The sequence below is a fragment of the Gymnoscopelus braueri genome, assembly GCF_963280865.1.
Source record: "Gymnoscopelus braueri genome assembly, chromosome: 16".
Classification (NCBI taxonomy): Eukaryota; Metazoa; Chordata; class Actinopteri; order Myctophiformes; family Myctophidae; genus Gymnoscopelus; species Gymnoscopelus braueri.
In genome coordinates, this window is record NC_137616.1 from 26,204,456 (window position 1) to 26,231,684 (window position 27,229).

At 42.4% G+C, this 27,229-nt stretch overlaps 1 protein-coding gene across 1 annotated transcript in view; it reads left to right on the forward strand.

The window, feature by feature from the left end:
• Positions 1 to 6,820: 6,820 nt before the first annotated feature.
• afg1lb (AFG1 like ATPase b) overlaps positions 6,821 to 27,229 on the forward strand; it is a 57,790-nt gene continuing 37,381 nt past the window's right edge. The window contains exons 1-6 of the mRNA XM_080453996.1: positions 6,821 to 6,937; positions 8,316 to 8,623; positions 11,235 to 11,292; positions 12,337 to 12,438; positions 12,757 to 12,884; positions 24,537 to 24,636. Of these exons, the coding sequence (XP_080310122.1) occupies positions 6,823 to 6,937; positions 8,316 to 8,623; positions 11,235 to 11,292; positions 12,337 to 12,438; positions 12,757 to 12,884; positions 24,537 to 24,636 (811 nt within the window). The 5' untranslated portion in view covers positions 6,821 to 6,822. The remainder of the gene's footprint in view (positions 6,938 to 8,315; positions 8,624 to 11,234; positions 11,293 to 12,336; positions 12,439 to 12,756; positions 12,885 to 24,536; positions 24,637 to 27,229) is intronic.

Below are 27,229 nucleotides of genomic sequence, written 5' to 3' on the forward strand. Positions count from 1 at the left end.
TACTGGTCTGCAACAGTACACTTCCGATCAGCTGACGTTCAGCTGACGCTTCTGGCAACCTGCAGCATGTTTTTGTTTACAACCACAGAGCAGTGGCTCTCCCGGCCTTTGCAGGCCGTGACCCCCCCAAATATTCATATTTGAACTGGGGACCCCCCAAATAATTATATGTGAATGTGACAAGGTTGAAACGGGGGTTTTCTTATTTTTTTTAATATTGATTTTATTGGTGCTTAATGTATAATTATTGTGCACTTAAACCATCATCTTATTGTTTTCTGTATAATATTAATTGCACTGTGTTGTATTACAAATGTTTTCCCCCGGTCCCTTAGTCCATTTCGCCCCCTCAACACTGACTGGCTCTAGGTGACCACGAGGTCACGCCCAAGGGACACGGTCATGGGCAATGTCACCAGACGTCTGTTACCGAGGACAAATGAAAGTGGCGAGAGGTGTGGTTTAGCAGGTATAAAGGTGGAGGCGGGACGTTTGAAGGAGAGCAGAGCACCGAGAGAGAGCAAGACCTGTCAGTAGGAGAAGGACAGCAGAGGGGAAGGTTGTGCAGAGAACCACAGAGCAAGGGTGGAGAACAAGTGAGTGTAGACACACCAGCCACCTAGGAGTTGGAAGCCGAGGTGTGCCTACATCCGAGGAAAATAAGTAGGCCTAGTAGAAGCGATTGAACCGAAGGGGAGGAAGAGACGAGCGAGACCAGACCATAAAAGGAGATGACCATATGAGACGAGTGAGACCAGACCATAAAAGGAGCGCTGAGACGGGAAAGTGGCGATAAACGTTGCAGGCGCAACTAACTCAGCGCCAGGTGTAAAAGCCTGGCTGGCGAGTGAGTATTCGAACAACGCAACGTTAAATCCTTGTATAACCACTGACTGAACACTATGCTGTATACTGTAAATGCACAGATGAACTGGTCCAAGTTTCTATAATTGCAGACGGAGAGAAAGAAGACGAAGAAGGCTGGCCTAAATCCTCTTCCCATACACCCCCATATATGGACATACGACATAAACCCCTTGAACGAACCGTGTTGAGTATCCAAGCACTTTATTGGCACCGCACTTTACTTTTGAAGTACTTGTTGCAAAGAACCCCCTGCTAAGTGAAACCCCTTTGATAAAGAACCTGGCGTATTTTGCACAACTTTATAATTGATTTTATAGTTGTGTAATTGCTGTGTTTAGTTAGGTATCTTATTAGTTAGTGTTTATTTTGAATAGTTTTAAGGCGCAGATGGCAATGTATTAGGGACCTAATAAACTGTAGGCCTACTTACCTTTTTGATACAAAACGTTTCAGTGTCCAGTTCCTCATGAGATTTTCAAGTGTTGTTGTTCTCAAATCAAAGTATTCTAAAACTTACCAGTATTGACTCGAACCTGTGAAAGCCTAAAAGGAAAAAGTATATCAACCCTGGCAAACGTCCCAATTTTGGGCCGGGGCTACTGCTGAGGTGTGCCGCGCCGTTTGAAGGTTTGAAAAAATATCATTTTGAGAAAAAAAAAAAAAAAACTTTTTTTTTTTAAACAATAATAATAATCAGGCATGCAAACAGCCCCGAGGTGAAAAGGGTGACAACTTGCTGTTTTTTTTCGGGTCAGGTGTCACACTATTGCCCTATTTGGATTCAAAACGGCTAGTGGAAGCTGAAAAGCTACAAGTTTGCATGTCTGAATAATGCAAAAACAGAAATATTTATACCGTATATCTAGGTGTGCCCTGGGATTTTTTGGCTATGCCAGGTGTGCCTTGGCACAAAAAAGGTTGATATACACTGACATAGGGGACCTTCCTCTTTACAAAAGGGCGTAGTCGTTAAGCAGTACTCAAATTGAATTCACAATATAGTCTGGTTCCTTATGCTTAGATTTACAATGTTGTCGGATTTTTTTGAAGATTTGCAAAACTATACATTTTTGGAAAGGTTATTGTCTAAGGAATCAGAAAATCAATGTTTGCATTTGCCCAGATGTGTATATGGCGGCCATATTGGCAATTACAAAATGGCCACCCTAAAATGTACGTTTTTTAATATCTCTGCCTCTAAATAAGCTGGAACATTGATTTTAACTCCTAAACCTACATTTTCAGTGTTGAGGAATCCAATGGTGGTAATTATAAAGCTACAAAACTTTACAATATTAACCCTTAGATGCATGACTGAGTCCAAAATGACCAGATGTGGTTGTTTTCTTGCAATATCTTTGTAATTAAAAAATATTTATCAATTCATATTGAAGATTTGCAAAACTATACATTTTTGGAAAGGTTATTGTCTAAGAAATCATAAAATCAATGTTTGCATTTGCCCAGATGTCTGTGGCCATATTGGAATTGACAAAATGGCCGCCGTAAAATGTATGTCTTGTAATATCTTGGCTTCTAAATAAGATGGAACATTGTTTTTAATGGCTAAACCTACATTTTCAGGGTCAAGGAATCCAATGGTGCAAGTTATCATTTCATTTTTTGTATCCCATTGACATAATCCATCATATGGGTAAAAACAGCACAGCCCAGGCAGTCAGTCAGATACTAACTCAGTGTTCTTTTTATTTATTTTAACTGAACTTTGGATGTTTGTGTAACCATCTTAAACATCATGACATGTGTAATCTTAGACAGTCTATGCATCATCATAATCATCATCATCATCATCATCATCATCATCACTTTCGTGCGTCACAGCTTGGGAATCGTCATCGTTCTGACACTGGCTGCTGCAATGACACATTTCAGTATAGGCTAAGTCCTTAGCTTTGCAGGAACATCTGCCAGAAGAACAGTCAGATTTACACTTGCATTGAACCATCTCAAGGATGGCCTTTTGGGCTGGGAGGACCTCTGTGGTCGTTGGTTTCAGCATGCCATCCAAGTGTTTGAAGTACCCATTTTGCAGGGGATGCAACTGTGGATCCTGCATATTAATGGCTGCTTGTGCCCATGCCCTTGTTTGGACATGGATTCTCAAGATGTGCTGCTTCAGAGCTCCAGGTGTTGGAGGGAGCTTGTCACTTTCTGCCCTGTGTTTGCAGAACAGATGCCATCGCAGTTCAGGGATTGTCTTGATGTTGATACCCTTGGGTGAGTAAGCTGTAAGGACTCCAGTGTTGACAGCATTCCTTCCATCACTTCTGCTTCATCCAAAAGCATCTGTAGAGCATTGATAACATCTTCATCCGTTTTGAGGTAGACCTGCAGCCAGGTTGCCTTGCCTACCATCAAACACATCCCGATGAGCAGGTTCCTCTCCCATGACAAGACGAAGGCTGATCTGACTGACTATCTTGATACCAAAACACTAGAGTACAACAGGGGATCCTCCAAGCTGATCATCACGTCTGCTTCTAGATACACCAGGAGCAACAAAGACCTGGTCTTTGAAGAAAATAACCACGAAGAAGCAGACACACTGCTGATCCACCAGGCTGTGCTGGCTTCACAGCGAAACCCACCTGATGCACCGTTGGTATTTTTCTCCCCAGATACGGACGTTTTAGTGCTGTCACAGCAAACTATGACCTCCTGCTGATGAACACGTCCATTTCTATGGCCTCTGGTGTTGTGCAGATTGAAGATTGTGGCGAGCTCTAGGTAAAGAAAGAGCAAAGGCTTTGCCAGCCTTCCATGCATTCACTGGGGCCTACAACACAGGGAGGTTCTCCCGTATAAGCAAGGCAACCTGGCTGCAGGTCTACCTCAAAACGGATGGCGATATTATCAAAGCTCTGCAGATGCTTTTGGATGAAGCAGAAGTGACAGAAGGAATGCTGTCAACACTGGAGTCCTTTGTATGTGCAGCTTACTCACCCAAGGGTATCAACATCAAGACAATCCCTGAACTGCGATGGCATCTGTTCTGCAAGCACAGGGCAGAAAGTGACAAGCTCCCTCCAACACCTGGAGCTCTGAAACAGCACATTTTGAGAGTCCATGTCCAAACAAGGGCATGGGCACAAGCAGCCATTGCTCTGCTGGATCCCCTGCAAAATGGGTACTTCAAACACTCGGGTGGCATGCTGAAACCAACGACCACAGAGGTCCTCCCAGCTCCAAAGGCCATCCTTGAGATGGTTCAATGCAAGTGCAAATCAGACTGTTCTTCTGGCAGATGTTCCTGCAAAGCTAAGGACTTAGCCTGTACTGAAATGTGTCAGTGCAGCAGCCAGTGCCAGAACGATGATGATTCCCAAGCTGTGATGCACGAAAGTGATGATGATGATGATGATGGATAGAGACTGTCTAAGATTACACATGTCATGATGTTTAAGATGGTTACACAAACATCCAAAGTTCACAGTTAAAATAAATAAAAAGAACACTGAGTTAGTATCTGACTGACTGCCTGGGCTGTGCTATTTTTACCCATATGATGGATTATGTCAATGGGATGTTACAAAAAATGAAATGATAACTTGCACCATTGGATTCCTTGACCCTGAAAATGTAGGTTTAGCCATTAAAAACAATGTTCCATCTTATTTAGAAGCCAAGATATTACAAAACATACATTTTACGGCGGCCATTTTATCAATTCCAATATGGCCACAGACATCTGGGCAAATGCAAACATTGATTTTATGATTCCTTAGACAATAACCTTTCCAAAAATGTATAGTTTTGCAAATCTTCAATATTAATTGATAAATGTTTTTTTAATTACAAAGATATTGCAAGAAAACAACCACATCTGGTCATTTTGGACTCAGTCATGCATCTAAGGGTTAATATTGTAAAGTGTTGTAGCTTTATAATTACCACCATTGGATTCCTCGACACTGAAAATGTAGGTTTAAGAGTTAAAATCAATGTTCCAGCTTATTTAGAGGCCGAGATATTAAAAAACGTACATTTTAGGGTGGCCATTTTATAATTGCCAATATGGCCGCCATATACACATCTGGGCAAATGCAAACATTGATTTTCTGATTCCTTAGACAATAACCATTCCAAAAATGTATAGTTTTGCAAATCTTCAAAAAAATCCGACAAAATTACATAGTGAACCAGACTAATAGTTACGCACCCCGCACTTTAAACTGTGCATTGATATTTTATTATTGTGAATTTGATACGAATAAAAAAAAATATCTCAAAGATATTGGCAAGTCAAATGTGATACATATCGGCCCTGTTCACATGAACTGGGGACCCCCAAAAAATAATTATATTTGAACTGGGGAACCCCCCCACCCCTGATAAGCAATTGGAATTGTAGCCCTAGACTGTCTGTGACATTTCATGTATTCCAAATACACAGCCATAGATCGGTCCTATCCCTGCCCAGTGTCCGCCCCCGCCCCCCGGCTAGCAGATTGATCTCTGAACTTCACAGCGCTGCGTGTGTACTCGCCCAATAATTCATTCCTAAGACTTGGAGTCAGATTGTCCTCTAGTTTCATCTACATTTGAAAGTTCTGGCAGAAAACGTATGTTTAGTCAAATATCTCCACTTTTCCACGAGCTTCAGTTCACACAGCCGACTTTCTGTCCAGGCAAGGGGCCAGAAATGAGTGCAGGACTGAACATATCAAAACTTCGTTTGGGAAGCACAAATTGTATGGGGCATACACTTGACAGGTGGTGTGATTAATTACCAAGTTGTTATTGCGTATTACAACGCACCTGTCAATTGTGTGCCTCATACGTTTGTGCTTCTTAAAGGAGGTTTTCATATGTTCAGTCCTGCACTCATTTCTGGCCCCTCGCCCGGAGAGACTGTCGTTAGTTCGTGTGCATCTCGTGGAAAAGTGTATTATATTAAAATTTATATTTTACTAAACACACGTTTTCTGCCAGACATTTTGTTTGACTTGGTTCCACAGATAAATATTGTGAAAATAGCAGCTCACAATGCCTGGCGTTGTTGTGAGCTTGTAGATCGGCTATTTTCACAGTTTTTGCCTCTTTCTTATATTATTTGTCAATTTGGCCAATGTTTGACACGTTTGTATTACTTTTGATGCAGTAATATTATTTTTTTGAAGTTTTAAAAAAAGCTATTAAAAGTCCTTAAATTGTCACTTCACTGTCATCTGGGGACCCCCCCCCAAAAAAAATTAAATAAAAAATCATGTGGGGACCCGCTGGGGGTCCCGACCCACAGGTTGAGAACCACTGCCATAGAACAGTGATTCTCAACCTTTTTCCAGTTCCAAGGTCCCCCCTGTTTGATATGCACCATCAGGCTACGGTTGATTTTGATCTCTGGGATCCCATTGCCGTTCTACACTGTTCATTTTAATTTAACTGTTGACTGTTCAAAATGTAACCAAATGGACCCAGGTCCTATGTATGATTCCATTTGTATACTCTCGGAGACCGTAGGGATCCATTTGTTTTCCAGTCATTTCTTGGGACCAGAGGACCAGTGACAGAATCATTTAAAAATGCCAATAAAACACTAATTTGAAGGTCTACATGGATTGATTAACCAATAGCCATTAAACGTGAAAAAAACTATACATTGTAGAATGCATTTCAATTTGGAAAATAACTGTTTGCAAACCAGTTGAGAGAGGCGCATTCGTCTATGATTGGTTCAAATTTGGACCGTTGAAAATATAGACCAATCAGATTCTAATGCGCTGTTTTTAATGCAGCAATAATGAATGTGGACCTAAACGAAGCCTATTCAAGAACCTTGATCAATTACAAAATTATTTGATTGTAAAATTATACTGCGAGTTACTACTCGAAAGCGACAATTTTTTCAAGTGCTGCTACATAAATGTAATCGTGATTATGAATGCATTGTTTCTCTCAGGTGAATCAATAAAGTTTTATTATTTTTGAAACAACATGGCGGCTTACGCGTCGCCCTCGGCGACTAGAACTTTGATGAAGTACTTAATGAAATACACCTTTATGGGGCCAAAAAAAATGCGTTGTCTAAGTTCCTGTTACACCGCGAAAGGTGAGCTTTTCTTGGTTTTGTTTTGAGTCTTAAATTGTTGACGTCATTCATTGTTGGTTTGTTGTAGGCTATTATGTAGCCCTGAAACATGACTGTTACATCATGACGGTCATGACGAAACTTCAACCTGGTTTGTGCATTTTCTCCATTTACAGCCCGTACATCTACATAAACGTTCAGATTTCAAATATAAAGTGCTTATCCTATGGCCACGGATGTTACAATTCACTTCGGGTGGCTATAAGTACCCGTATCATCCGTATTGTTAAATAAAAAACATGTTAGTCCGATCGGCGGCCATTTTCTCATAGTTATAATGTATCAAAGTGCAATACACCTCCCAACCGATAAGGTCGCCTAGTTGAAAGCATATGTAGACAATTGCCACCGATCGGATTAAAATGCTATTTTATTGAACAATATGGAAGATACGGGTACTTATGTGGGCCCGAGTAGAATTTTAACATCCGTGGCCATGGGGAAAGCACTTTATATTTGAAATCTGAACGTTAATGTAGATGTACGGGTTGTAAATGGATAAAATGCAAAAAACAGGTTGAAGTTCAGCCATGACGGTCGTGACGGACGAGCGTCGTGTGATCAATGGCTAGCTAGCTATTATGCAGTGTGCATGGCTTTCATGCACTGCAGCACTTCTGGCATTTCTGGTCACACTTTCGAAGTTGTGGCTTCCCTTACTAATGACAATGATTCAGTGGTCGTCACAAGTGTCCGTACAAGGACAAATGTGTCCGTGGCAAAGACCTCATACTCGTCCTTGTCCGTGCAAATGTTACGTTTTTACATAACATTATAATGTTATTTTGATCATAAGACCCAATTACTGAATATCAGTCTCCAGGTTTTCTTCAGAATATATATGACACTTACTATGACACTATGGCATATTAGGAGTCCATTGGTACAGACTTTAGACTTTTCAAGGAGCCCCATAACTCTTGAGTGTGTACAATGGAACCAAACACACTCTCAGAGTTACAGACCACCTTCAAGGTGCCCCGAAGGTCCCTTGACCACTGTACAGTATATTTTAGGGCTAGCTCTTTATGTGTTTCTCTGGTAATATTATTGTCCGCTCATTTGTATTTCCGTACTCTATTTTGTGTATATGTCTGTTGGTTTTTGTAAAAAAAAAAGAAAAAAGGAAGCAATCCATATGTATGAACAAATGTATAATATAACCCTGTGCTTCACAATAAAAAAAGATTTGAAACATTTGTATTTCCGTGGCAAAAATATAAATTTAACAAATGTCCACCACAAGCCAGCATGGTGATGACCCCGTCTGCATTTATTACATTTATATATGTTTGATGATAGCTAAACTAATGGTCATTTGGTGATTTGTGGTGTCTAGGTTACTCCTCGAGCACAAGCGATGCATCTACTACATACTTCGTGAGAACGACACACTCAAATGTTAGCACCTCTAGTAAAATGATTGGACACTATGACGACCTCACTCAGGGCGGCTCCCTGGTGGAAGATCCTCAGCAACGAGATGTCCTACACCAGTTCAGTCAACTGCAGGGGACACTAAAAAGCTACTCCAACAGTATATACTTGAAGCCACCTACGCCAAAGGTAGAACCAAAGGGTGACAAAAGTAAACTTCATAAAGGAAAGGAGGAGCCCAGGTCCAGCAAAACTGAAAATGAAGAAAAGGTATGCCATAACACACAAACTATTCATCTCTCTTAACTAATTAAGTGGTTTATTTTGCATTTTTTAAGGGTCAAGAGCCTTTAGTAGCTTATTGTGCCTTCAATTTATTTTAGTGTGAACATGCACCTCTTAACTAAGTGAATGTTTAATGCTGTGGCTCATTATGGGTATGTTGTTAGGAAGGGTTTGTTGAACCCCAAATTGCAGGTAATTTCAGTGGGCTTTCCTGTCTGCAGTGACCGCACAGTGTGCAACATCTCTCTCGCTAAACATGATGCACACAACCTTCCTGTCGAATAGGAAGTAAACACTTAAAGTCAGTGTAACTGTAAAAACAAGAAAAAATCGCATTCAAAACTGCCAGCTGGAGCTCTGAATGAGACGGCTTTCATTCAGGCCCACCATTTCCCTCTCTTTGATGATGGTGTATCATTGGGGCTATACGCTGGTTCAGTGCCTCGTTTATAACAGGGAGAGGGATATAGGTATGTAATCAAAAATAGACAGGTTGTGTTTATGCATGGCTTCACTTTTACACTTAACAGAGAGTCATCTGAACTCCCCTCTGTCATAGAGCCCCTTTGCCATTTAACATAATGGGAGTACAGTACACTTTAGCAAACCCATGGCATTGTAATGCCTGTATTACTTATAGTGGGCATGGGGCTCAGGTCAAAGGGAGGGTAGGGGTCTGGGAAGTGTATTGTGTGTGTGTGTGTGTGTGCGTGTGGGTTTTGGGACAGTGTTGGGGGGCTGTTGTTTTTAGGTCAGGGGAGCTGACTGTCTGGTGGTGGGAGTTTGTGGATTGTCTGGCACACACACGGTGTTCGGGAGAGATTTTGGAAGGCAGCAGGACAGACCTCCCGCTGAGCTTGTCCCAGCAGTCCTCTCACTCTCACCGGTCCTATGCGGTAATGAGGGGATCCCCATTGTCCGGAACATTCTCGTCTTTTTTTGCTTTTGATTCCGGACTCCGCCAAATCGACACCAGCACCCCCGCTCCTCTTCAACCTGTCTCATACACACACACACACACACACACACACACACACACACACACACACTCTGACTGGCTGGGGCTCTTATGCAATTATTCTGGTTTGAATCAGGTCATAACACTGTCCTCTCAGTGTCTGTTCTCCCTGTGAAAGTGCCGCCATTGTGCTCCACTAACTGACCAAGTCTGTGAGGAGAGCACACTTGACTTAATATTGACCCAATGTGGCGTGGTTTTGCGGGTGGTCGAGTAACAATGAGCCATTGTTTGGGAAGATCCACCCAATTCAAGTGAGCCTCGCTTCATGAATTTCTCCTGTATAGGTCTCAAACTGATCAGTTTTATCAGTTGGCCTACTGTAACTGAGGAGACACTCATCATCATTAACCTTTCTTATAAGGGATATGAGTGGAGCTAGATCTCGTGGAAAAGGGCCATAGTGGCCAACACGGCATATGAACTTTCTACCAGTCTTCCAGTCTTTTACCTTCTACCAGGCCCAGTAGGCAACGAGGTGAGATGAAAGCTGGGTAGCTCTGCTATACAGACTGCCGGGAGCTCATTGGTTGAACTGCCTAAGGGGACAACGTTGTCCTTCTGCACTCTGCACTGTAGCTGTTGAGCCCACCATAGGAGAGGGTATCTTGGGAAGTCAGAGAGAAGTCACACACTGGTATGCCAAAGCAGACAGTTGAGAGTTGTTTTCTCCTCCATAGTTCCCTCTAGCACCAGACAGGACAGCCACATGATGGAGGAGGTTATACCAGTATCGGGGGTGGGGGTTAGAAAGAGGTGTAGGATCATAGGATGGCATTTTTTTAACCATAGTTCATGAATCATTGTCTAGAGTCAAGTGTTGCATGGAAGTGAAAGAGGACATTTATATATTTATAAATAGATTTAATTTAGAAATTATCAAATTTAGCTGGGTTATAAAGATGGGAAACCGTCTCAGCAACTTGCATTGTCCTAAAGGTCTAATGATCGTTCCTTGATTAAAAGTTGGACAACGTCAAGTAGCCGAGACCTACTTTTACCACATTTGGCTTTGCTATGAAATTCTCAATACGTCTCGCAGCCTGGTCACATGGAAAACAGTGTTTTTTGAAGCTTGGCCCTTTTGATGATAGGAGGCAGGCAGCACAATGACTTCCAGCAGCACCTCAATGGAACAGCACCGTATCACAATTAGCAGTGCTAAACAGGCTCTGTGGAGAAGTCCACTCCACCTCGTATAGAGCCTCATCCAGTCCTCCCCGTTTTGTCTGACAAATCCCCCCATTGTTCCTCTGATGATGCTTTTCTTTCGTGGGAACCCTGGCTTGTCTTGTTGATTAGATCCCCTTTGTCTTCCTCCCCTGCAGTGGGCTAGTCTGGAGAATGTGAAACCTCACACTGTAGTGGTGGCTTAATGCCTTGACATACTGTTTACTAAACGACGATTCAATCTTATATGGTAATGAATTTGATACAGTTTTATGTTGGACACAGCCTATAGTGTCCTATGTGATTTAATAGAAGAGTAATGTATGCTCGATGTTCATTGATAAGATCTGAACTGAAAAAATTGCTGTATTCTTTCTCCTTTTCTTCCTTCTCTTTTTTTCCCTACAGGAGGAGCCCCCTCCTCCACCTCCTCCACCCAGGGGATTCTATATCTGTGGAGATGTTGGTATGTGTATGCTACTACATAAAGACATGATGTTTACAGTGTAGCTATCACCACTGCATTTTCTATTGTGTTGTGTGTGAGAATCAACTGCTTTTGGACCTTGAGTCTGTATAGCACAGAAGATGCCGTGGCGTACACACTATTTCTTCCTAAAAGATAATCTGCCCTCATTGCAGAGGACAACATGAATTGATTTTCAAGCAATGTTCAAGCAAAATCCCATTGTTCTGATGTGAGAAGATCAGTGTGGGAGAAATACTCTATGGCTTCTGTGTATTTCTGTTGTTCTGATGTCAAACGCACCGTTTCGTGTCATCGGGAGTATGTGTCGCGTCATTTCGTACCAACGGTCCTAGGCCAGGCATACACTTAACACATTGATTGCCTAGATCGAGTTAACTCGTTTTTAGAATCCATCGCTTGATTGCCTAGATCGAGTTAACTCGTTTTTTTTTTTTTTTATATATTTTTTGACCCAAAGACCAAGGAGATATCATTTGTCGAAGATCTAGACTCCCATCCACTTCCTTGTTAACTTAAAACTTAAAAATGTTGTATCTCAGCTCCTGAGTACTTTTTTTTTTCAATGTAAAAACCCTGGCATGAAAATGCAAAAAATCTGAAATAATTCTGGCAATCAATGTGTTAACACATTTTGTTTATTATATGATCTCATCAACATCAGAACATTGGGATTTAGTTTTAAGGATTTAGTTTTAAGGATTTAGCGGGCGCCAGTGGCTCAGGAGGTTGAGCGGCCGCTTGGGTTCCAAGTTCGATCCCGGGCTCCCCCTGAGTTGGTGTCAAAGGAGCAGGTTGCTGCCTTGCAAGGTTGCATCCTCTGCCGTCTGTGTGAATGAGTGAATGTAATGCACATTGTAAAACGCTTTAGATAAAGGCGTTACTAAATGCACCATTTACCATTAAAACATTTTGGCTGAAGTCTCAAGTTTAGTTACAGTAATAAATAGTAGTAACCAGTAATAATTATTAGTAACCAGTTCTAATGGTTTTCTTTGTTGTTTTCATTTCTGGCACTCTCAGGCACAGGAAAGACCATGCTAATGGATATGTTTTACTCTCATGTGGAAAATGGCAACAAAAAGAGGGTCCATTTCAACGGCTTCATGTTGGACATCCATAAAAGTTAGTATGCAATCTACTCCTTCTGCATCAAACAGAACTAACTAACTGGGTTGGCATGACTTAGTGGAAATTGCAGAACAGATGTAACCGGTGCATTGTGTTGCATTTGTACACTCTCCGAGTCACAAATGGATAAATTAACACTGAGGATTTTTACTGTGTATATTTACCTCTCTGTTTGTCCTGAAGCAGTGCCACTAATTGTCTGCCATTATGCACATATGTAAAATTACTGCTTTAGTGTGTATTGTGGGGGGCTTCGGGTTGCCGATGCAGGTGTTCTTTAAGATTTTCCTGACGTTTGTGTACCGTTTAAAGGGATCCATCAGAGGAAACAAAGCCTGCCTAAACGAAGGCTAGGGGAAATGGTCACCTATGACCCCATATCGCCAGTTGCCATGGAGATAAGCAATGAAACCTGCCTCTTGTGTTTTGACGAGTTTCAGGTGAGTGAGTGAGTGAGTGAGTGAGTGTGTGTGTGTGTGTGTGTGTGTGTGTATGTATGTGTGTGTGTGTGTGTGTGTGTGTGTGTGTGTGTGTGTGTGAGTGTGTGAGTGTGTGAGTGAGTGAGTGAGAGAGAGAGAGAGAGAGAAAAATGGAAAGAGAGAAAGAGTGTGTGTGTGTGTGTCTCTCTCCTCAAGCAGGTGCATGCAAACTACCCTGTAGCTGCAATAAGAATAAGTATTATGACATTTGTTAAGGCCATATCAGTGTCCTATATATCAGTTGCAAAAAATACCATAAATTAGTGATACAGTGATAATGTTTCTGATGCCTTTAGTGTTGCCATAAACATACTGTTGCTGTAGTGGTGCAGTGTTTATTTCTGACACGCAGGCCTTACCTGACCAGTGAGGGAAATATTGACCATGGATCTTATGCATTCCACATGCAGTATTATTAACCTTCATTCACCATCATGTCTCTGCTGTCTCCAGATGAACTTGAACCCATGAAACAGGTCTGGGGCCACCTAGTGGCTAGTGTAAATGTAGCAGCTATGTTGGGTGACAAGATTAGGAACACAGAGACATTCCAGTGTATGAAATGCGTGACATGTTACATACATCTCTGAGGTTTAACCTGTACCACTTCTATCCTGTGTATTTGAGCAAGCTATGCCCACTGGCGAGTATTACCTGTTACCCATTCCCACGCTACTCATAGTCAAGTTAGTTGATTCTTGAGTCATCGTGGCTTGACTGTTGAGTCAAACAGACTATTCTCTCACTGGAAACAAAAAACAAAAGGAGGAGTACTGCAGAATGCTTTATTAGCGCAGTATTCAGTCAGGGACGGATTAACCCCCACACGGGCCCCTGGGCCGGCAATTTTTTAGGCCCCCCCCTAAAAAAATATGTTTTGGAATAATCTTTCTTTTAAATCTTTTTTTTGGGGGGGGGGGGGGCTAGTGAAAGTTACAGGTATGGTGTGTATGATTTGAAATCCTTAATCATATTCCATCATATATGGAAGGGCCCCAGGAGCTCTTGCCAGGGCCTCAAACCCAGCGAGAATCACTGCTGTAAATACAGAGGAAGGGCCCACACATTTGATATTTGATTAACCTATACATTTCAATTGAGTAAATTGTCGATGGCCGCGCGGCCCAGTTCCCCCGAAGGGCCCCTGGGCCCACGGCCCCGGCGGCCCAATGGCTAATACAGCCCTGCAGCCAGCAGTGGTGCTGCTTGCAAACAATGATCTTGGAGTGAGTCAGTCATTCAGTGCAACAGTGACAGACATAATATGCTCATGTCTTTGTCATTTATGTTTGTAATAGGCTATAGTCCTTCAGAGGCATACTGCTCATAGATATCATTATCTATGAGCTAATACTAGCAGGTCAGAGGTCACTGAAGGTGCGGTTATTCTCTCTAACCATTCTGGCTGCAAGCATCAAGAGCTGCTCCTTTCATCCCTGTCTTTCACATTTTAAACTACGGTGCAATTCTCATTGATTCGTTTTGTTTAGCATTGCCTGTTTTGTTGTTTTTTAACTGTTGCAACTGCCTGAGAATATGGGGGTGGGAGAAAACACGTGTGTGTGTGTGGTGTTTGTGGTGCATAAACAAGAGGTTGGGAGGTTGTAAGATAGGGGAGGCAGGCGTAGAGGGGAGGGGTTGTGTGGAGTCTATACCAATCAGTATCCTCCTCCACTCAGCCATGCAAATGATGCTCTGGGTATCAGTCGCACTCTCTTGGTTCCTTAAGTTGAGTGGAGCTAGAAAGCGACTGGCAACGGCGGCGGGTCAGATGGATCTTATCCTCTTAAATGCTAATGACATTTCTCCATTCTCTTCATTAGCGCTGTGCCATTATCAGTAATTTGTAGCCCCCTTCCGTCCTTTTGTGCCCCCCCCCCCAGTTCACTTAATGAATGCTCACCATTGAGAGGTCCAAGATGGAAAGATGGAAAAGGGTGGGGGGTGCAGACGGAAAACGAGAAGAAGGGTGAGAAGAAAGCGCTTCAGCGACATTGTCTCAGGGTTCCAGTCACTGTGGGCCCTGTGAAATTGCTCATAGGTTGTGTACATAAAGAGGTGTAGGATCAAAGAGGCTTAATTTGGCACCCGTGTGCCTCGCAGCAAACTGACGCCCGCCAGAGTAATTGGATGCTCATTTAAATATCGCCATTGACAGGCGGAGATCACGCCGTTATTTTTGTGTTCCGTAAGTGTAGTACATTAGCCCCCCCCCCCCAACCTTTCTCATTCTCAGGTACCTATTCTCTTTACACTCCCCCCGCCGCAACCCCTCCTGCTGCTGCTCATTCAGCAATCAATATGAAGCCCTCGTGAGTATGCCCACGTTGAGGGCACATTAATAAACAAATCCAGGTTCTATAAAAGGTCATTTTTAAATGATTCTTTTGAAATGAAAATAAAATCCTGTGGTTAGAGGAAAGGGGAGCCCATTCAGTGGAACATAGAGACTTGGCTTTCTGTTGGTTCTCATTACACAGACACGTACAGTACCTGGACATACTCATTTGATGCCCCGAGCCACCTCTCCTTAGCGAAATCAAGGCTTCTACACAAATGTTAATAGAGCATTGACAAGGGCAGCGAGGCTAATATGCAAAAGCAGAGGACTCTCCAGTGTATCAAAAGCAGCATATGTTGTGGGTATGGCCCCCAGAAGTGCCTGTTTTACACAGGAAGGTAGGTAAGAGGGGGTAAGAGCAGGGGGCGGAACACCCAACGACTGGAAATCATTCCTTTTCTTCAAGACGGGACGTCTTTCATCCTTCCATCCATGTGAGACACTTAAAGAAAAGGAAAGCTCATCAAAAAATGTAATCCGAGCGGTCATTTAAAAATTATCTAGTTTTTTGTCTTCGGCCTGGCGGATACTGTCCATCCGTGTGTTTGTCCGTGTCTGTTCGTCCTTGTGTGTCTGTCTCTGTCTGTCCGTCCGTCTGTATACAGCTAATCTCCGGCACCGTTGGACAGATTGATTGATTGATTGAAAATGTTATTAGGCAAAAGAATGTAAAACAACACAGTTACAATACTTTTGTCTAAAAGGTCCGATCAAAAAAGTCCTTGCTGACTTGTTTCCGTTGGGGTCCTTGTATTAATTTCATAGACATATATAGTAGCAACCAAACAGTTCAAATATCAACATAAACATACAGAGAAAAAATACCACTATGTACAAAAAAAATCACACCCTGTGTGAAGTGGGCGGTGTCTTGCTAGCTAATCACAATACTGAATGGAGTCAACCAATCATGTACAAAAGATAAATACATTTATTGAAACACTCTTTATGATGGACGAAATTGCTTATATAGGGTTATGCACATGTGTCATGTGACACTGGCCAATCACAGTCCTGAATAGACTGTGATTGGCCAATCACAGCGCAGGATAATTGTACACATTTCCTGGGCCCAGATCACAGCGCAGGAAAATGTACATTTCTCCAAATCTCACTTATAGGGGCGGTTTCACCGCCCAAAAAAGCATGAAAAATAAAAAGATATATACAAAAAAAGGGGAGGGGGGTCGTCTGTCTACCGGGAAACTGGTACTACCTCCTCTTATGGCCACGATGAGTTTTTAGGGCTATTTTAAATGAGCCCAGCAAACTGCATTTTTTGAGGGATGGGTCTCAGATCGGCGTTGAAACTGTGCACACACTCCCTGGAGGCCAGAGCAGAACCTGACCCACATTTTTCACATCAGCCTGTTATAGCAAAACTATTTTTTTAATATTACTCCTACAGATTTTGTCCAAGCTTCACGCAGATCGGTACATATTATCTCTATAGTCATGTGATCAAGACGGATCTGTCGATTTGTCTTATTCCATCCTGATTGGTCTAAGGTTGGTATCTAAAGGAGTGGTCCATTTTGAACAAAATCCGATTGCCATGAAACTTCACATTGGCCTTCACATTGACCACCAGGAGGCTGTTTTTAGCTAAATTATTATTTTGTCCAAACATCACAAATCGATACACTATCTCATTTTTGTTGTTGATATTTCAGCACAGGTACCCTCCCTCCTTCAGTAGTTCGCAGTACACAGTAGAGAGAGACAGGAAGTGACACGCTGCAAAGGTTGTCGGGAATCGAACCTGCGACTCGCATTATAGATGTGGTATGCACCTTAACCGCTAGGCCGGTCCACATTATCTCTATAGTCATGTCATCAACACGTGCCTGTCCGATTTTTCATATTTCATCCATATTGGCTAAGATTGACTTCTACTACCTGGCCTGGCGGAGACCTGTGCTCCAAGGAGCAAATTTTTCTAGTTTTATATACTTTTTGGAAATTTGTCACTAAACTATCAAACAAAAAAGAAAAACAACAAAAAACGTAATTGAATCATCAGAGTATAGGGTCTTTACAGAATGGACCTCTGATTTGGCATGAGTACTGCTAGGTGTCCATTCTTTCAGTTCGTGTGTGTCTCTTTTGGAAGAAAATTAAATTAATAAATTCTGTCACTGAATTGGATATTTCTATATTAAATAAGAGAAAAGGCACATTGTGTTTATAATGCTGTCCACTCTGAATACGTTTCAATGAGAAATGTTTCGGTTTCTCATTTAAAGGTGGTCGGTTCTCATCAGTCAGTCATGACACTGAATCAGTGCTTGACACAGCACATAATAATGTAGGCGCTCAGTTGAATGTAGCGTGTAGTTCAGGGTAACATGCTTTCTATACTCATGGATCCAACAGAGGTAGAGAGGGGAGTAAATGAAAGGATAAGAACAACGCGAGTGCCCTGGATTACTAATAGAAGTAGTGAACCTCTTGTGACGGCCCCTTGGCCTTAGAGCAGTGGCTTACTGTGTCCATGGGTGTTCATGGGATCCTCTGGGGAGAGACTCGTTAGTGGGGAATCCTGTACACCTGGGTGGGGTGATTGCTCACCCTATATAATGGGGCCTGAGTCTTCATTCTGTCTCTCCACCTGGTTTGGTTTGGTTGCGTTGCTTTGGTTCTTTGAGTTGTTTGTTTGATTTGCTTACGTTGCTTTGAATTCTCATACATCCATACCCTTGCACACATCACTGATATATTGATAAACTACTTTAACTCAATTACTTTATTTACTATTGCTTTTTCTAAATAAATTTACTTCTTATTGAAACTGAAGTCATGTGTGGTCTCCACTTTGTCTGCCTTTTACTTTAAGTCATGACAAATGGGGGCTCGTCAAAACAAATTTGGACTTGTTAAAAAAAAAATTTGGTCATATGGAGTGGAGTATCACACATGGCAGTAGTTTTTTTTGGAGGGCATTTTTTTTGGTTTAGTTTGATGAAATGGGGAGGTTTAACTAATCCTTTTGGGCTCGTTGGCTTGAGGTACACGGATAACGTAAGCTAAAATTTGGAGTGGCATTAGGTAGAACTGGTTCTCCTCGGGGGGCAGCAGTCTCTAATAGAGAGTCGGTTGCAGTTTTTTTTTCTTAGGTGACAGAGAAAACGCGGGTAGAGCATCCTAATTTTCCCTTCCCCTACATCGGCTCGGGATCACGTCTCAGGGTCTCTTGGGGGTCGCTGTGTATACAGTTGCCTTCCAACCCCTGAGGTTACAGTGAGTAAATACCCCCCGCAAGTATCTGTACGAAGAGGGGGCAGGGGAGAACTGGTATTTTGAGCCACTCGTTTGGTTATGAAGTTTGCCTCAAGTCTGTTTTTTTTTTGTTTTCTTTGGTTTGGTATGGCTGCCAGGGTAGAAGAGTTTTTTAAGTCTCCATCTGAGGAGTTGCTGGATCACTTTACTAAGGACCAATTGAATAATATTGCTCAACATTATTCCATAGACATTGATACCAAGCGTACAAAAGAAACCATTAAAAGTATCATATGGGCTAATCTGGAAGGTTCTGGGGTACTGGTGAAGGAGGGAAGTAAGGGTGGTGAAAGTGCGATGGCTGGGTTAACATTTGAACAACAGAAGGCGCTGTTAATGTTAAAAATAGAACATGAGAAGGATATGGAAAGAATGAAATACAAAAAGGAACAAATGAGACTGGATTTGGAACTGCAAAAAATAGGATTGATAAAAGAAGGGAAAATGTCTGCAACTGCTTTAAGTGAGGGATCCTCTGGTTCTCGGTTCGATGTTGGAAGTAACTTAAAGTTAATGCCTAAGTTTAATGAAAAGGATGTGGACACATTTTTTTGTATGTTTGAACGTGTGTCTGTTTCCAGAAGCTGGCCTGAGCAGGAACAAACTCTGATGTTGCAGTGTGTCTTTACGGGTAAAGCACAAGAGGCTTACTCGGCACTGTCGGTAGAGGATTGCAAAGAATACACAAAGGTAAAGGCCGCTGTATTGAAGGCCTATGAGTTGGTTCCTGAGGCATATCGCCAACGTTTCAGAGAAGGGCGTAAAAATGGTGGGCAGACACACGTCGAATTTACAAGGGATTTGTTGTCAAATTTTAACCGATGGTGTTCCTCATCTGGAGTAAAAAATTTGGAGGACTTAGGTGATTTGGTAGTTCTAGAACAGTTAAAGCTGTCGGTTCCTGATTATATTGCAACCTACATTAATGAGCGCAAAGTCAAATGTCCCAGTGAGGCTGCAGTGTTGGCGGACGAATATGTTTTAACACATAAGCGTATCTTTGGGGATCGAAATGTGGAGAAATTTCAGAAACCCAACTCTGTAGTACCTAAATTGGAACGCCAGTTTGGTGGTAGAAGTAACCCAGACCAATGTCATTATTGCCATGAAAAGGGACATTGGTTGAAAGAATGTCCTTTGCTAAAAGAGAAAAGGAGTAGTCCATATGTGAAGTCAGCTGGTTTGGCTACATCCATTCAAAATCCCATGGGTGGGGAGGGAGCAGAATTGGTGGGTCCTTTTCAAATGCATGTTAAGCCAATAGACCGTTCAGAGATTGACTTCGGTTATGCTCCATTCATGTCTGATGGGGTGGCAAAGCTAATTGGGAGTGCAAAGGAAGTTCCAGTCAGAATTTTGCGGGACTCGGGAGCTTTACATACTTTTGTAAGAGAGGGAGCCCTACCATTTTCTCCAGGTTCTGATACTGGGGGCTGCATTCCAGTTAGAGGCATGGGCATGCAAACTTTATTTGTGCCTGTGCATAAAATGTTTCTGTGCTGTGATCTGGTGCAGGGAGAGGTGGAGGTTGGTGTTCGCCCGGAACTGCCAGTCAAAGGAATTGACATCATTTTGGGAAATGACTTGGCAGGTTCCCGTGTTTGGGCAAATTACATCAAACCAGAGCAGGTAGAAAAATCTGATGTGTCAATGCAATTTGAAAAGACATGCATTTCTTCTCCAGAACCTTCAGAGGTCCCTGAGCCAGATCGGGCACAGATCACAGAGCAGCAAGGTGTATCGAAGGGAGAAAAACCTGTGTATACTGTTTGTGCTGTGACTCGGGCAATGTCGGCTGCTCTGGTGGAGGGTGATATGGTGTCAGAAAGATCTGAGGTAAAAAACTTTGTTTTGCCAAGTGAACTTTCGGTTTCGCGTTCAGTACTGGTGAAAGAACAGCAAGAAGATCCTTCGCTGAAAGTCCTGTATGATCTGGTTTTGCCTTTCTCTCAAGTGAGGAAGGTTAGGCAGGGGTATTTTCTCCAAGATGATCTATTGCTTAGAATGTGGGCTCCTCATGGTGAGTCATTCAGTGGTGATCCTATTGTACAGATTGTAATGCCTTCAACATTTAGGTCATCTGTAATTCAGACAGCTCACAATGGTGTGGCCGGACACATGGGAGTAAAGAAAACTTACAATCGTGTACTTCAACATTTTTTCTGGCCATGTTTGAAACGTGATGTGTCGGGTTATATAAAGATCTGTCATGTTTGTCAGGTTACAAGTAAACCAAATCAGACTATAAAACCGGCACCGTTGTACCCTATTCCGGCAGTGGGTCAGCCATTCGAACATCTGATCATTGACTGTGTGGGACCTCTTCCTCGGTCCAAGTCAGGCTGTTTGTATTTGTTAACCGTTATGTGTCAGTCAACTAGATATCCGGCTGCATACCCACTGCGTACCATTACTGCAAAATCTGTAGTTAAAGCAATCACTGAGTTCATATCTGTTTTTGGGATTCCGAAAGTGGTCCAAAGTGATCAAGGATCGAATTTTACATCACGGCTGTTTGCACAGGTTCTCAAACAGCTTGACATAAAGCACAATAAATCCTCTGCATACCATCCACAAAGCCAAGGTGCACTTGAGCGCTTTCATCAGCATTTAAAATCATTGCTGCGGGCGTATTGCACAGAGTGGAAGGCAGATTGGCAGGAGGGTTTACCGTGGCTCATGTTGGCTGCTAGAGAGGTTGTCCAAGAAAGTACAGGATTTAGTCCTAATGAGCTTGTTTTTGCACATACTGTCCGTGGTCCACTGTCTGTGGTGCAGGATCAGTGGATGTCAAATAACCCTCCACAGAACTTGATTGCTTATGTTAATGGTTTCCGACAGAGGCTCTATGAGGCTGGGGAAATGGCAAAACAAAACTTGCAAGCATCGCAGAAAAAAATGAAGAAAAGATTTGACCGCAGTACAGAGCGACGAGAATTTAGTACTGGCGATCAGGTTTTGGTTTTACGGCCACTTGTTGAATCTCCCTTTCAGGCAAAGTTCTTTGGTCCTTGCAAGGTGATCCGTCGGGTTTCAGAACAAAATTACCTGATTGAAATGCTTAATAAGAGGAAGTCCAGTAAAATTTGTCATGTTAACCTTCTCAAACCTTATTATGCAATTGATGAGGTTGTTGAGGAGTTTCCAGTGCTAATAGCAAATAACTCTATGTTAGACTTGGAAGAGGAGATGTCGGAGGAAAGTGTGTTGCAACCCCGGCTTAAAAACTCAGAAACTCTAGCAAGGTTAAGTACAGTATTGGGACATCTGGAGAACAGCGAAAGTAAACAGCTTGCTAACATGATACAAAGTTATCCATGTCTGTTTTCAGATACTCCTACTTGTACTAATCTAATAGAGCATGATGTTGATGTGGGGGATGCGAAACCCATCACTCAACGTTTTTATCGAGTGAATCCAGAAAAGCGGAAGATATTGGATTCTGAGGTGTCATACATGTTGAACAATGGTATTGCTGTACCCTCATACTCTAGTTGGGCGTCACCCTGTCTGTTGGTGAGTAAACCAGACTCCACACATAGACCTTGCACTGACTTTCGGAAAGTTAATGCAGTGACAAAACCTGACTCGTTTCCCATGCCAAGGATGGAAGATTGTATTGATCAGGTGGGCTCGGCCAAATATGTCAGTAAATTTGACCTTCTGAAGGGTTACTGGCAGGTACCACTTTCCGAAAGGGCCAGAGAAATTTGTGCCTTTATAACACCATCAGGTCTGTACTCTTACACAGTGATGCCATTTGGATTGCGCAATGCTCCAGCCACATTTCAAAGGTTGATGAACAAGGTGGTGCGTGGGTTGGAGGGTTGTGCAGTCTATTTGGATGATGTGGTGATTTATAGTGACTCGTGGGAGGAACACCTTGCAAGGATACATGCTTTGTTTGAGAGGTTGGTCTGGGCCCGTTTGACCATAAATCTGGCTAAATGTGAGTTTGCTAAAGCCACAGTGACCTATTTGGGTAAGGTTGTTGGGCAAGGCCAAGTTCGAACTGTTGAGGCTAAAGTTATGGCAATACAGGCGTTTCCAGTTCCATCCACGAAGCGGGAGTTATTGCGCTATCTTGGTATGTCTGGGTATTATCGCTCGTTCTGTCCCCATTTTGCCACTGTAACTGCTCCGCTGACTGAGTTATTAAAGGCTGATACAAGTTATGTCTGGTCTCCTACTTGTCAACAGGCTTTTGAACAAGTAAAGGAATTGTTGACATCATCTAAAGTGCTGGCAGCTCCTCGGTTGGACCTGCCCTTTAAGTTGCAAGTAGATGCCAGTGATGTGGGGGCTGGGGCAGTTTTACTTCAGTCAGATGATAATGCTGTTGAAAGACCAGTTAGCTACTTTTCGAAAAAATTTAAGGTCTATCAGAGACATTACTCTGTGATAGAAAAAGAAGCTCTTGCACTGATTTTGGCCCTAATACATTTTGATGTCTATATATGGTCGCGTTCTCAACTGGTAGTGTATACGGACCATAACCCATTGACATTTTTGCGGTCTCTTCAAAACCCTAATCATAGGTTGATGCGATGGGCCTTATTTCTCCAACCGTATCACTTGGATATACGTCATATCAAGGGCAAGGACAATATAGTTGCAGATGCTTTGTCGCGTGCGCCTTGGGCTTAGGGTTTTGTTAGATTTGCTTGTCCTCTTCTGATATTTCTGCTGTCCAAGATTTTCAGGTACTCTTAAAATGCTTCTTCCTGTGCTAAGGTTGCTGGGTCCTGAGGATAAGTAGAGGTATTGGGAGGGGATGGGGAAAATTCTATTGAAAATGTAGAGTTTGTTGTAATGGATTAGAATTGGAAAATGTTTGTGGATTTTGGAGGTTGGTTGCATTTGTGTTGATATTTGTTTTGTTGTTTCAGGGTATGAGGTGGACCTCATTCATGGGGAGGGGGATGTGACGGCCCCTTGGCCTTAGAGCAGTGGCTTACTGTGTCCATGGGTGTTCATGGGATCCTCTGGGGAGAGACTCGTTAGTGGGGAATCCTGTACACCTGGGTGGGGTGATTGCTCACCCTATATAATGGGGCCTGAGTCTTCATTCTGTCTCTCCACCTGGTTTGGTTTGGTTGCGTTGCTTTGGTTCTTTGAGTTGTTTGTTTGATTTGCTTACGTTGCTTTGAATTCTCATACATCCATACACTTGCACACATCACTGATATATTGATAAACTACTTTAACTCAATTACTTTATTTACTATTGCTTTTTCTAAATAAATTTACTTCTTATTGAAACTGAAGTCATGTGTGGTCTCCACTTTGTCTGCCTTTTACTTTAAGTCATGACACTACCAACGTCCTAGCTTCAGTGTTTTCATAGAACCCGGTTTATTGTGCAGTCATGGAAATGCTATGTGTGTGTGTGTGTGTGTCGGGTAGCAGACAGTTGAATAGTGTCAGTGTATTATAACTTCATGGGCTCTGCTTAGTTTAGAGACAACACACACACACACACACACAGTCACACACAGTCACACACAGTCACACACACACACACACACACACACACACACACACTGTTCAATTTCATCAGTCTCTACCTTTATATGGCCAGCTGGGCTACAGGCTTTGTCTGCCATTGTGACCTCTGTTTGAATTCATATCGCTCCATTTTCATTATTCTTTTCTCTTGTGCTCTCGCTCGCTCACCCTCTGTTCAGTTTGATTAGCTCAGCCTCGCTGCCTTTCCTCGACTACTTGTCCTCGGCAGAAAGCCGCTTCGTGACCATTTGCAGTCATCTAGAGTGGATTATGCGTGTTTGTGTGTGTGTGGCCATGACCAAACAGAAAGAGTAGAATGAGCACACCTGAATGACACTAATCAACATGGACTGGAGTGATGATTCTTTTCTGGCAAGGTTTGACCTGTGGAAACATACTCTTAACGCCACGCACACACAGACAAAAAAATAGACATGAATTGCAAATTAATTAATTTCTCTTCTCGTCTGCTACTGTTTGGTCAGGTGACAGACATTGCTGATGCCATGATTCTGAAGCAGCTATTTGAGACGCTATTGAAGACGGGGGTAGTGGTGGTGGCCACATCCAACCGACCGCCTGACGGTACGTACAGTATGACCTGTGTGGAGTGGGCTGTGCTGTGTGCATATCCTGTGTGCTTATTTTCTATGCATATCAACTGTCTTTGTCCTAACATTACTGCAGATAGAATTCCACAGCTTGGGCACCAGGAGACATGAGGAGGGACACTGTCTCTGTTCCTCTGTGTCCATCTTGACCTTCCAATTTTCTCAGCGAATGAAGGGGACTTTAAGGCCCTTGCACGCTGAGTCTGTATTTTTCGTATCCGTTTTTCATCTGTCATCCGATAAAAATCAGTACACACAGAAAGCTTGCACACTGAGTCCGATGTGTATTATTCTATTCACTGTGAAAAATTCGCAGAACGAAACAAAGTTTAGTCATCAAGCAGTGAAGGTGATTTTGTGGTCCTCTTAAATAAAAAAGGAAACATTGGGTCCTTCCAATACTGAGATCACACAAAGAGCAAGGAGAGTTCCACTTGCTGATCAAGGAGCTGTGGAATTATTTAAGTGGCCCAGTTTGTTGCATTGCTATCAATACTGGAGCCACATATTATAAAAAGAAGACCACCAATCTCCACTGCCCAATTGATACTGAACAGTGGCTGGCAGTATAGTTACACACACACACACACACACACACACACACACACACACACACGCACATGCACATGCACATGCACATACACATTTTTCAAGAGTTTAATAGAACCAAATGGACCTGTAACTTAAGGCTTCAGTTGGTTCCATCTTGTACCCTCTAAAGAGTTAGATTACCACTCAGGATTTACAGTGAAGTACCGCAGGAGCTAGGTGGAGACAACAGAATAAGGGTCTGAACAAGGTGCATGATGATTTGGCAACGACGACGATGCTCTTACGCTCTCATCTATCTCGGTCATTCTCTTTCCGGGCCACACACTCTCTCTCCATCTCTCCCTCTCTCTCCCTCCCTCCCCCTACTCCTCTGTTCCAGGGCGAACGTTGGTATCTTGAAACATTGAGTGGGCCCGGGGTGGATGGCGGCAAGATGGCTCTCGCAGACAAAGACCAGCTTCACTGACATTTAGCCGCTATTAAGAACAAAGCGACAAACCGTGCAAACTTGATAGAGAGCCTGCTTGCTTTTAATTACACGGTTAATGGAACGCTAAAAGCCTTAAGAGACAACAGGACATGAAAGGCACACATATTCTATTTTTAATGATTTGTGTGTACACAGCGCTATCAAAAGGCCCTTGGTGTGGTTTGAGTGATTTTTGAGTTTTGTCTTGCTCTGCTAAAGTAGCAGTTTTGATGTGGCTTTCAGTATATTGGTGTTCATAGATACTGATTAAATTGAAGAGTATAAGGGTGTCGGTGTGTGTGCATGAGGGTGGTCTTGGAGCAGAAGGCTCACCATTCACTTCAATTAACTGTTTTGAAACCTGTACTATGCAATGTTTTAAGCAAAAATACAAGCGTTATCAATCTAAATCACACGGGGGATTAAAACCATACAAGATCACCCCACTAGATGTTGTACATTTAATGCACTGAGCTTCAGTGGTCTGGTACGAGTGGCACAGGTATCAAAACGGTTACTTCTCATGACGTTTGGCAGCTAAGTATGAAAGCTCTCCCATACTGCTTTAAGGGCTTAATAGAGTTATCCTTCATCATACTGTGAATTTAGCTGTAGAGGTATAGGTGACATGCATCCTTAAAGTAAGCTGCAAGTGATATTTTCTGTGTGTTAAATAGCTCTATATTCCGATATATAGAATAGAGTGTTTGTTCAGTGACGGGGGTCTCCCTGTGTTTCCAGTAAACACAAAATAAGGTCAGGTCGGGATAGCAGTTGTATCCAACTAGGAGAGAGAACTCATACAGGTTACAAGATATGAAATTGGAATTGATGAAACAAAACAAAATATGAGCAGACATAATTGTAACTGGATAAACTGGATCAAAATTGAAGCTGATACATGATCTATGTGGGGCTCTCTTAACTGATTGGATACAATTGGTATCCCGAAATGAAATGTATTTTTTGTTTATTGAAAAGCTTTAGAGATGGGGAGACCCCTGTTATTGAACTCTATACTCATTGCTATACTATAGCAACGATTAGAATCAGAATATAGAGCTTAAACCTTTAACTTTATTTTTTTTTACAAAAATATATCAGTTATACTCTGTTTATTCGTTACCAGAATGTAGTTTTGTGCAAACAATTATTTTAAGTCTTCGAACATTTTTATGTCAATGATGAGATTGTACAAGCAGTAGCAAAACAAATAGACTGTGTGCTACTTACAACAATTGTCTCCCAAACAGGAACAATTCAGCACACTATAGCAATTTTCCCCAGAAGTATGATTCCTTTGTTAGATCCTATACTGTGGTAAGCACCCCCCAAACCTTTAACAACCACTCGTTTGCATTTGCAGCTGTAAACAGTTTAAGCCTCAGTGTGCGTCTGCCCATGTGTTTGTGTGTCTACCTCTGCACGTGAATCCCTATCTGTTTTATCTATCAGGGATGCTACTTCAGATGTAATTTGTTCCAGCCGAGCTAATTGAAACCTCCATTCAGAAAGCCCCTACGGACATTGTCCGCGCTGAAAAGGC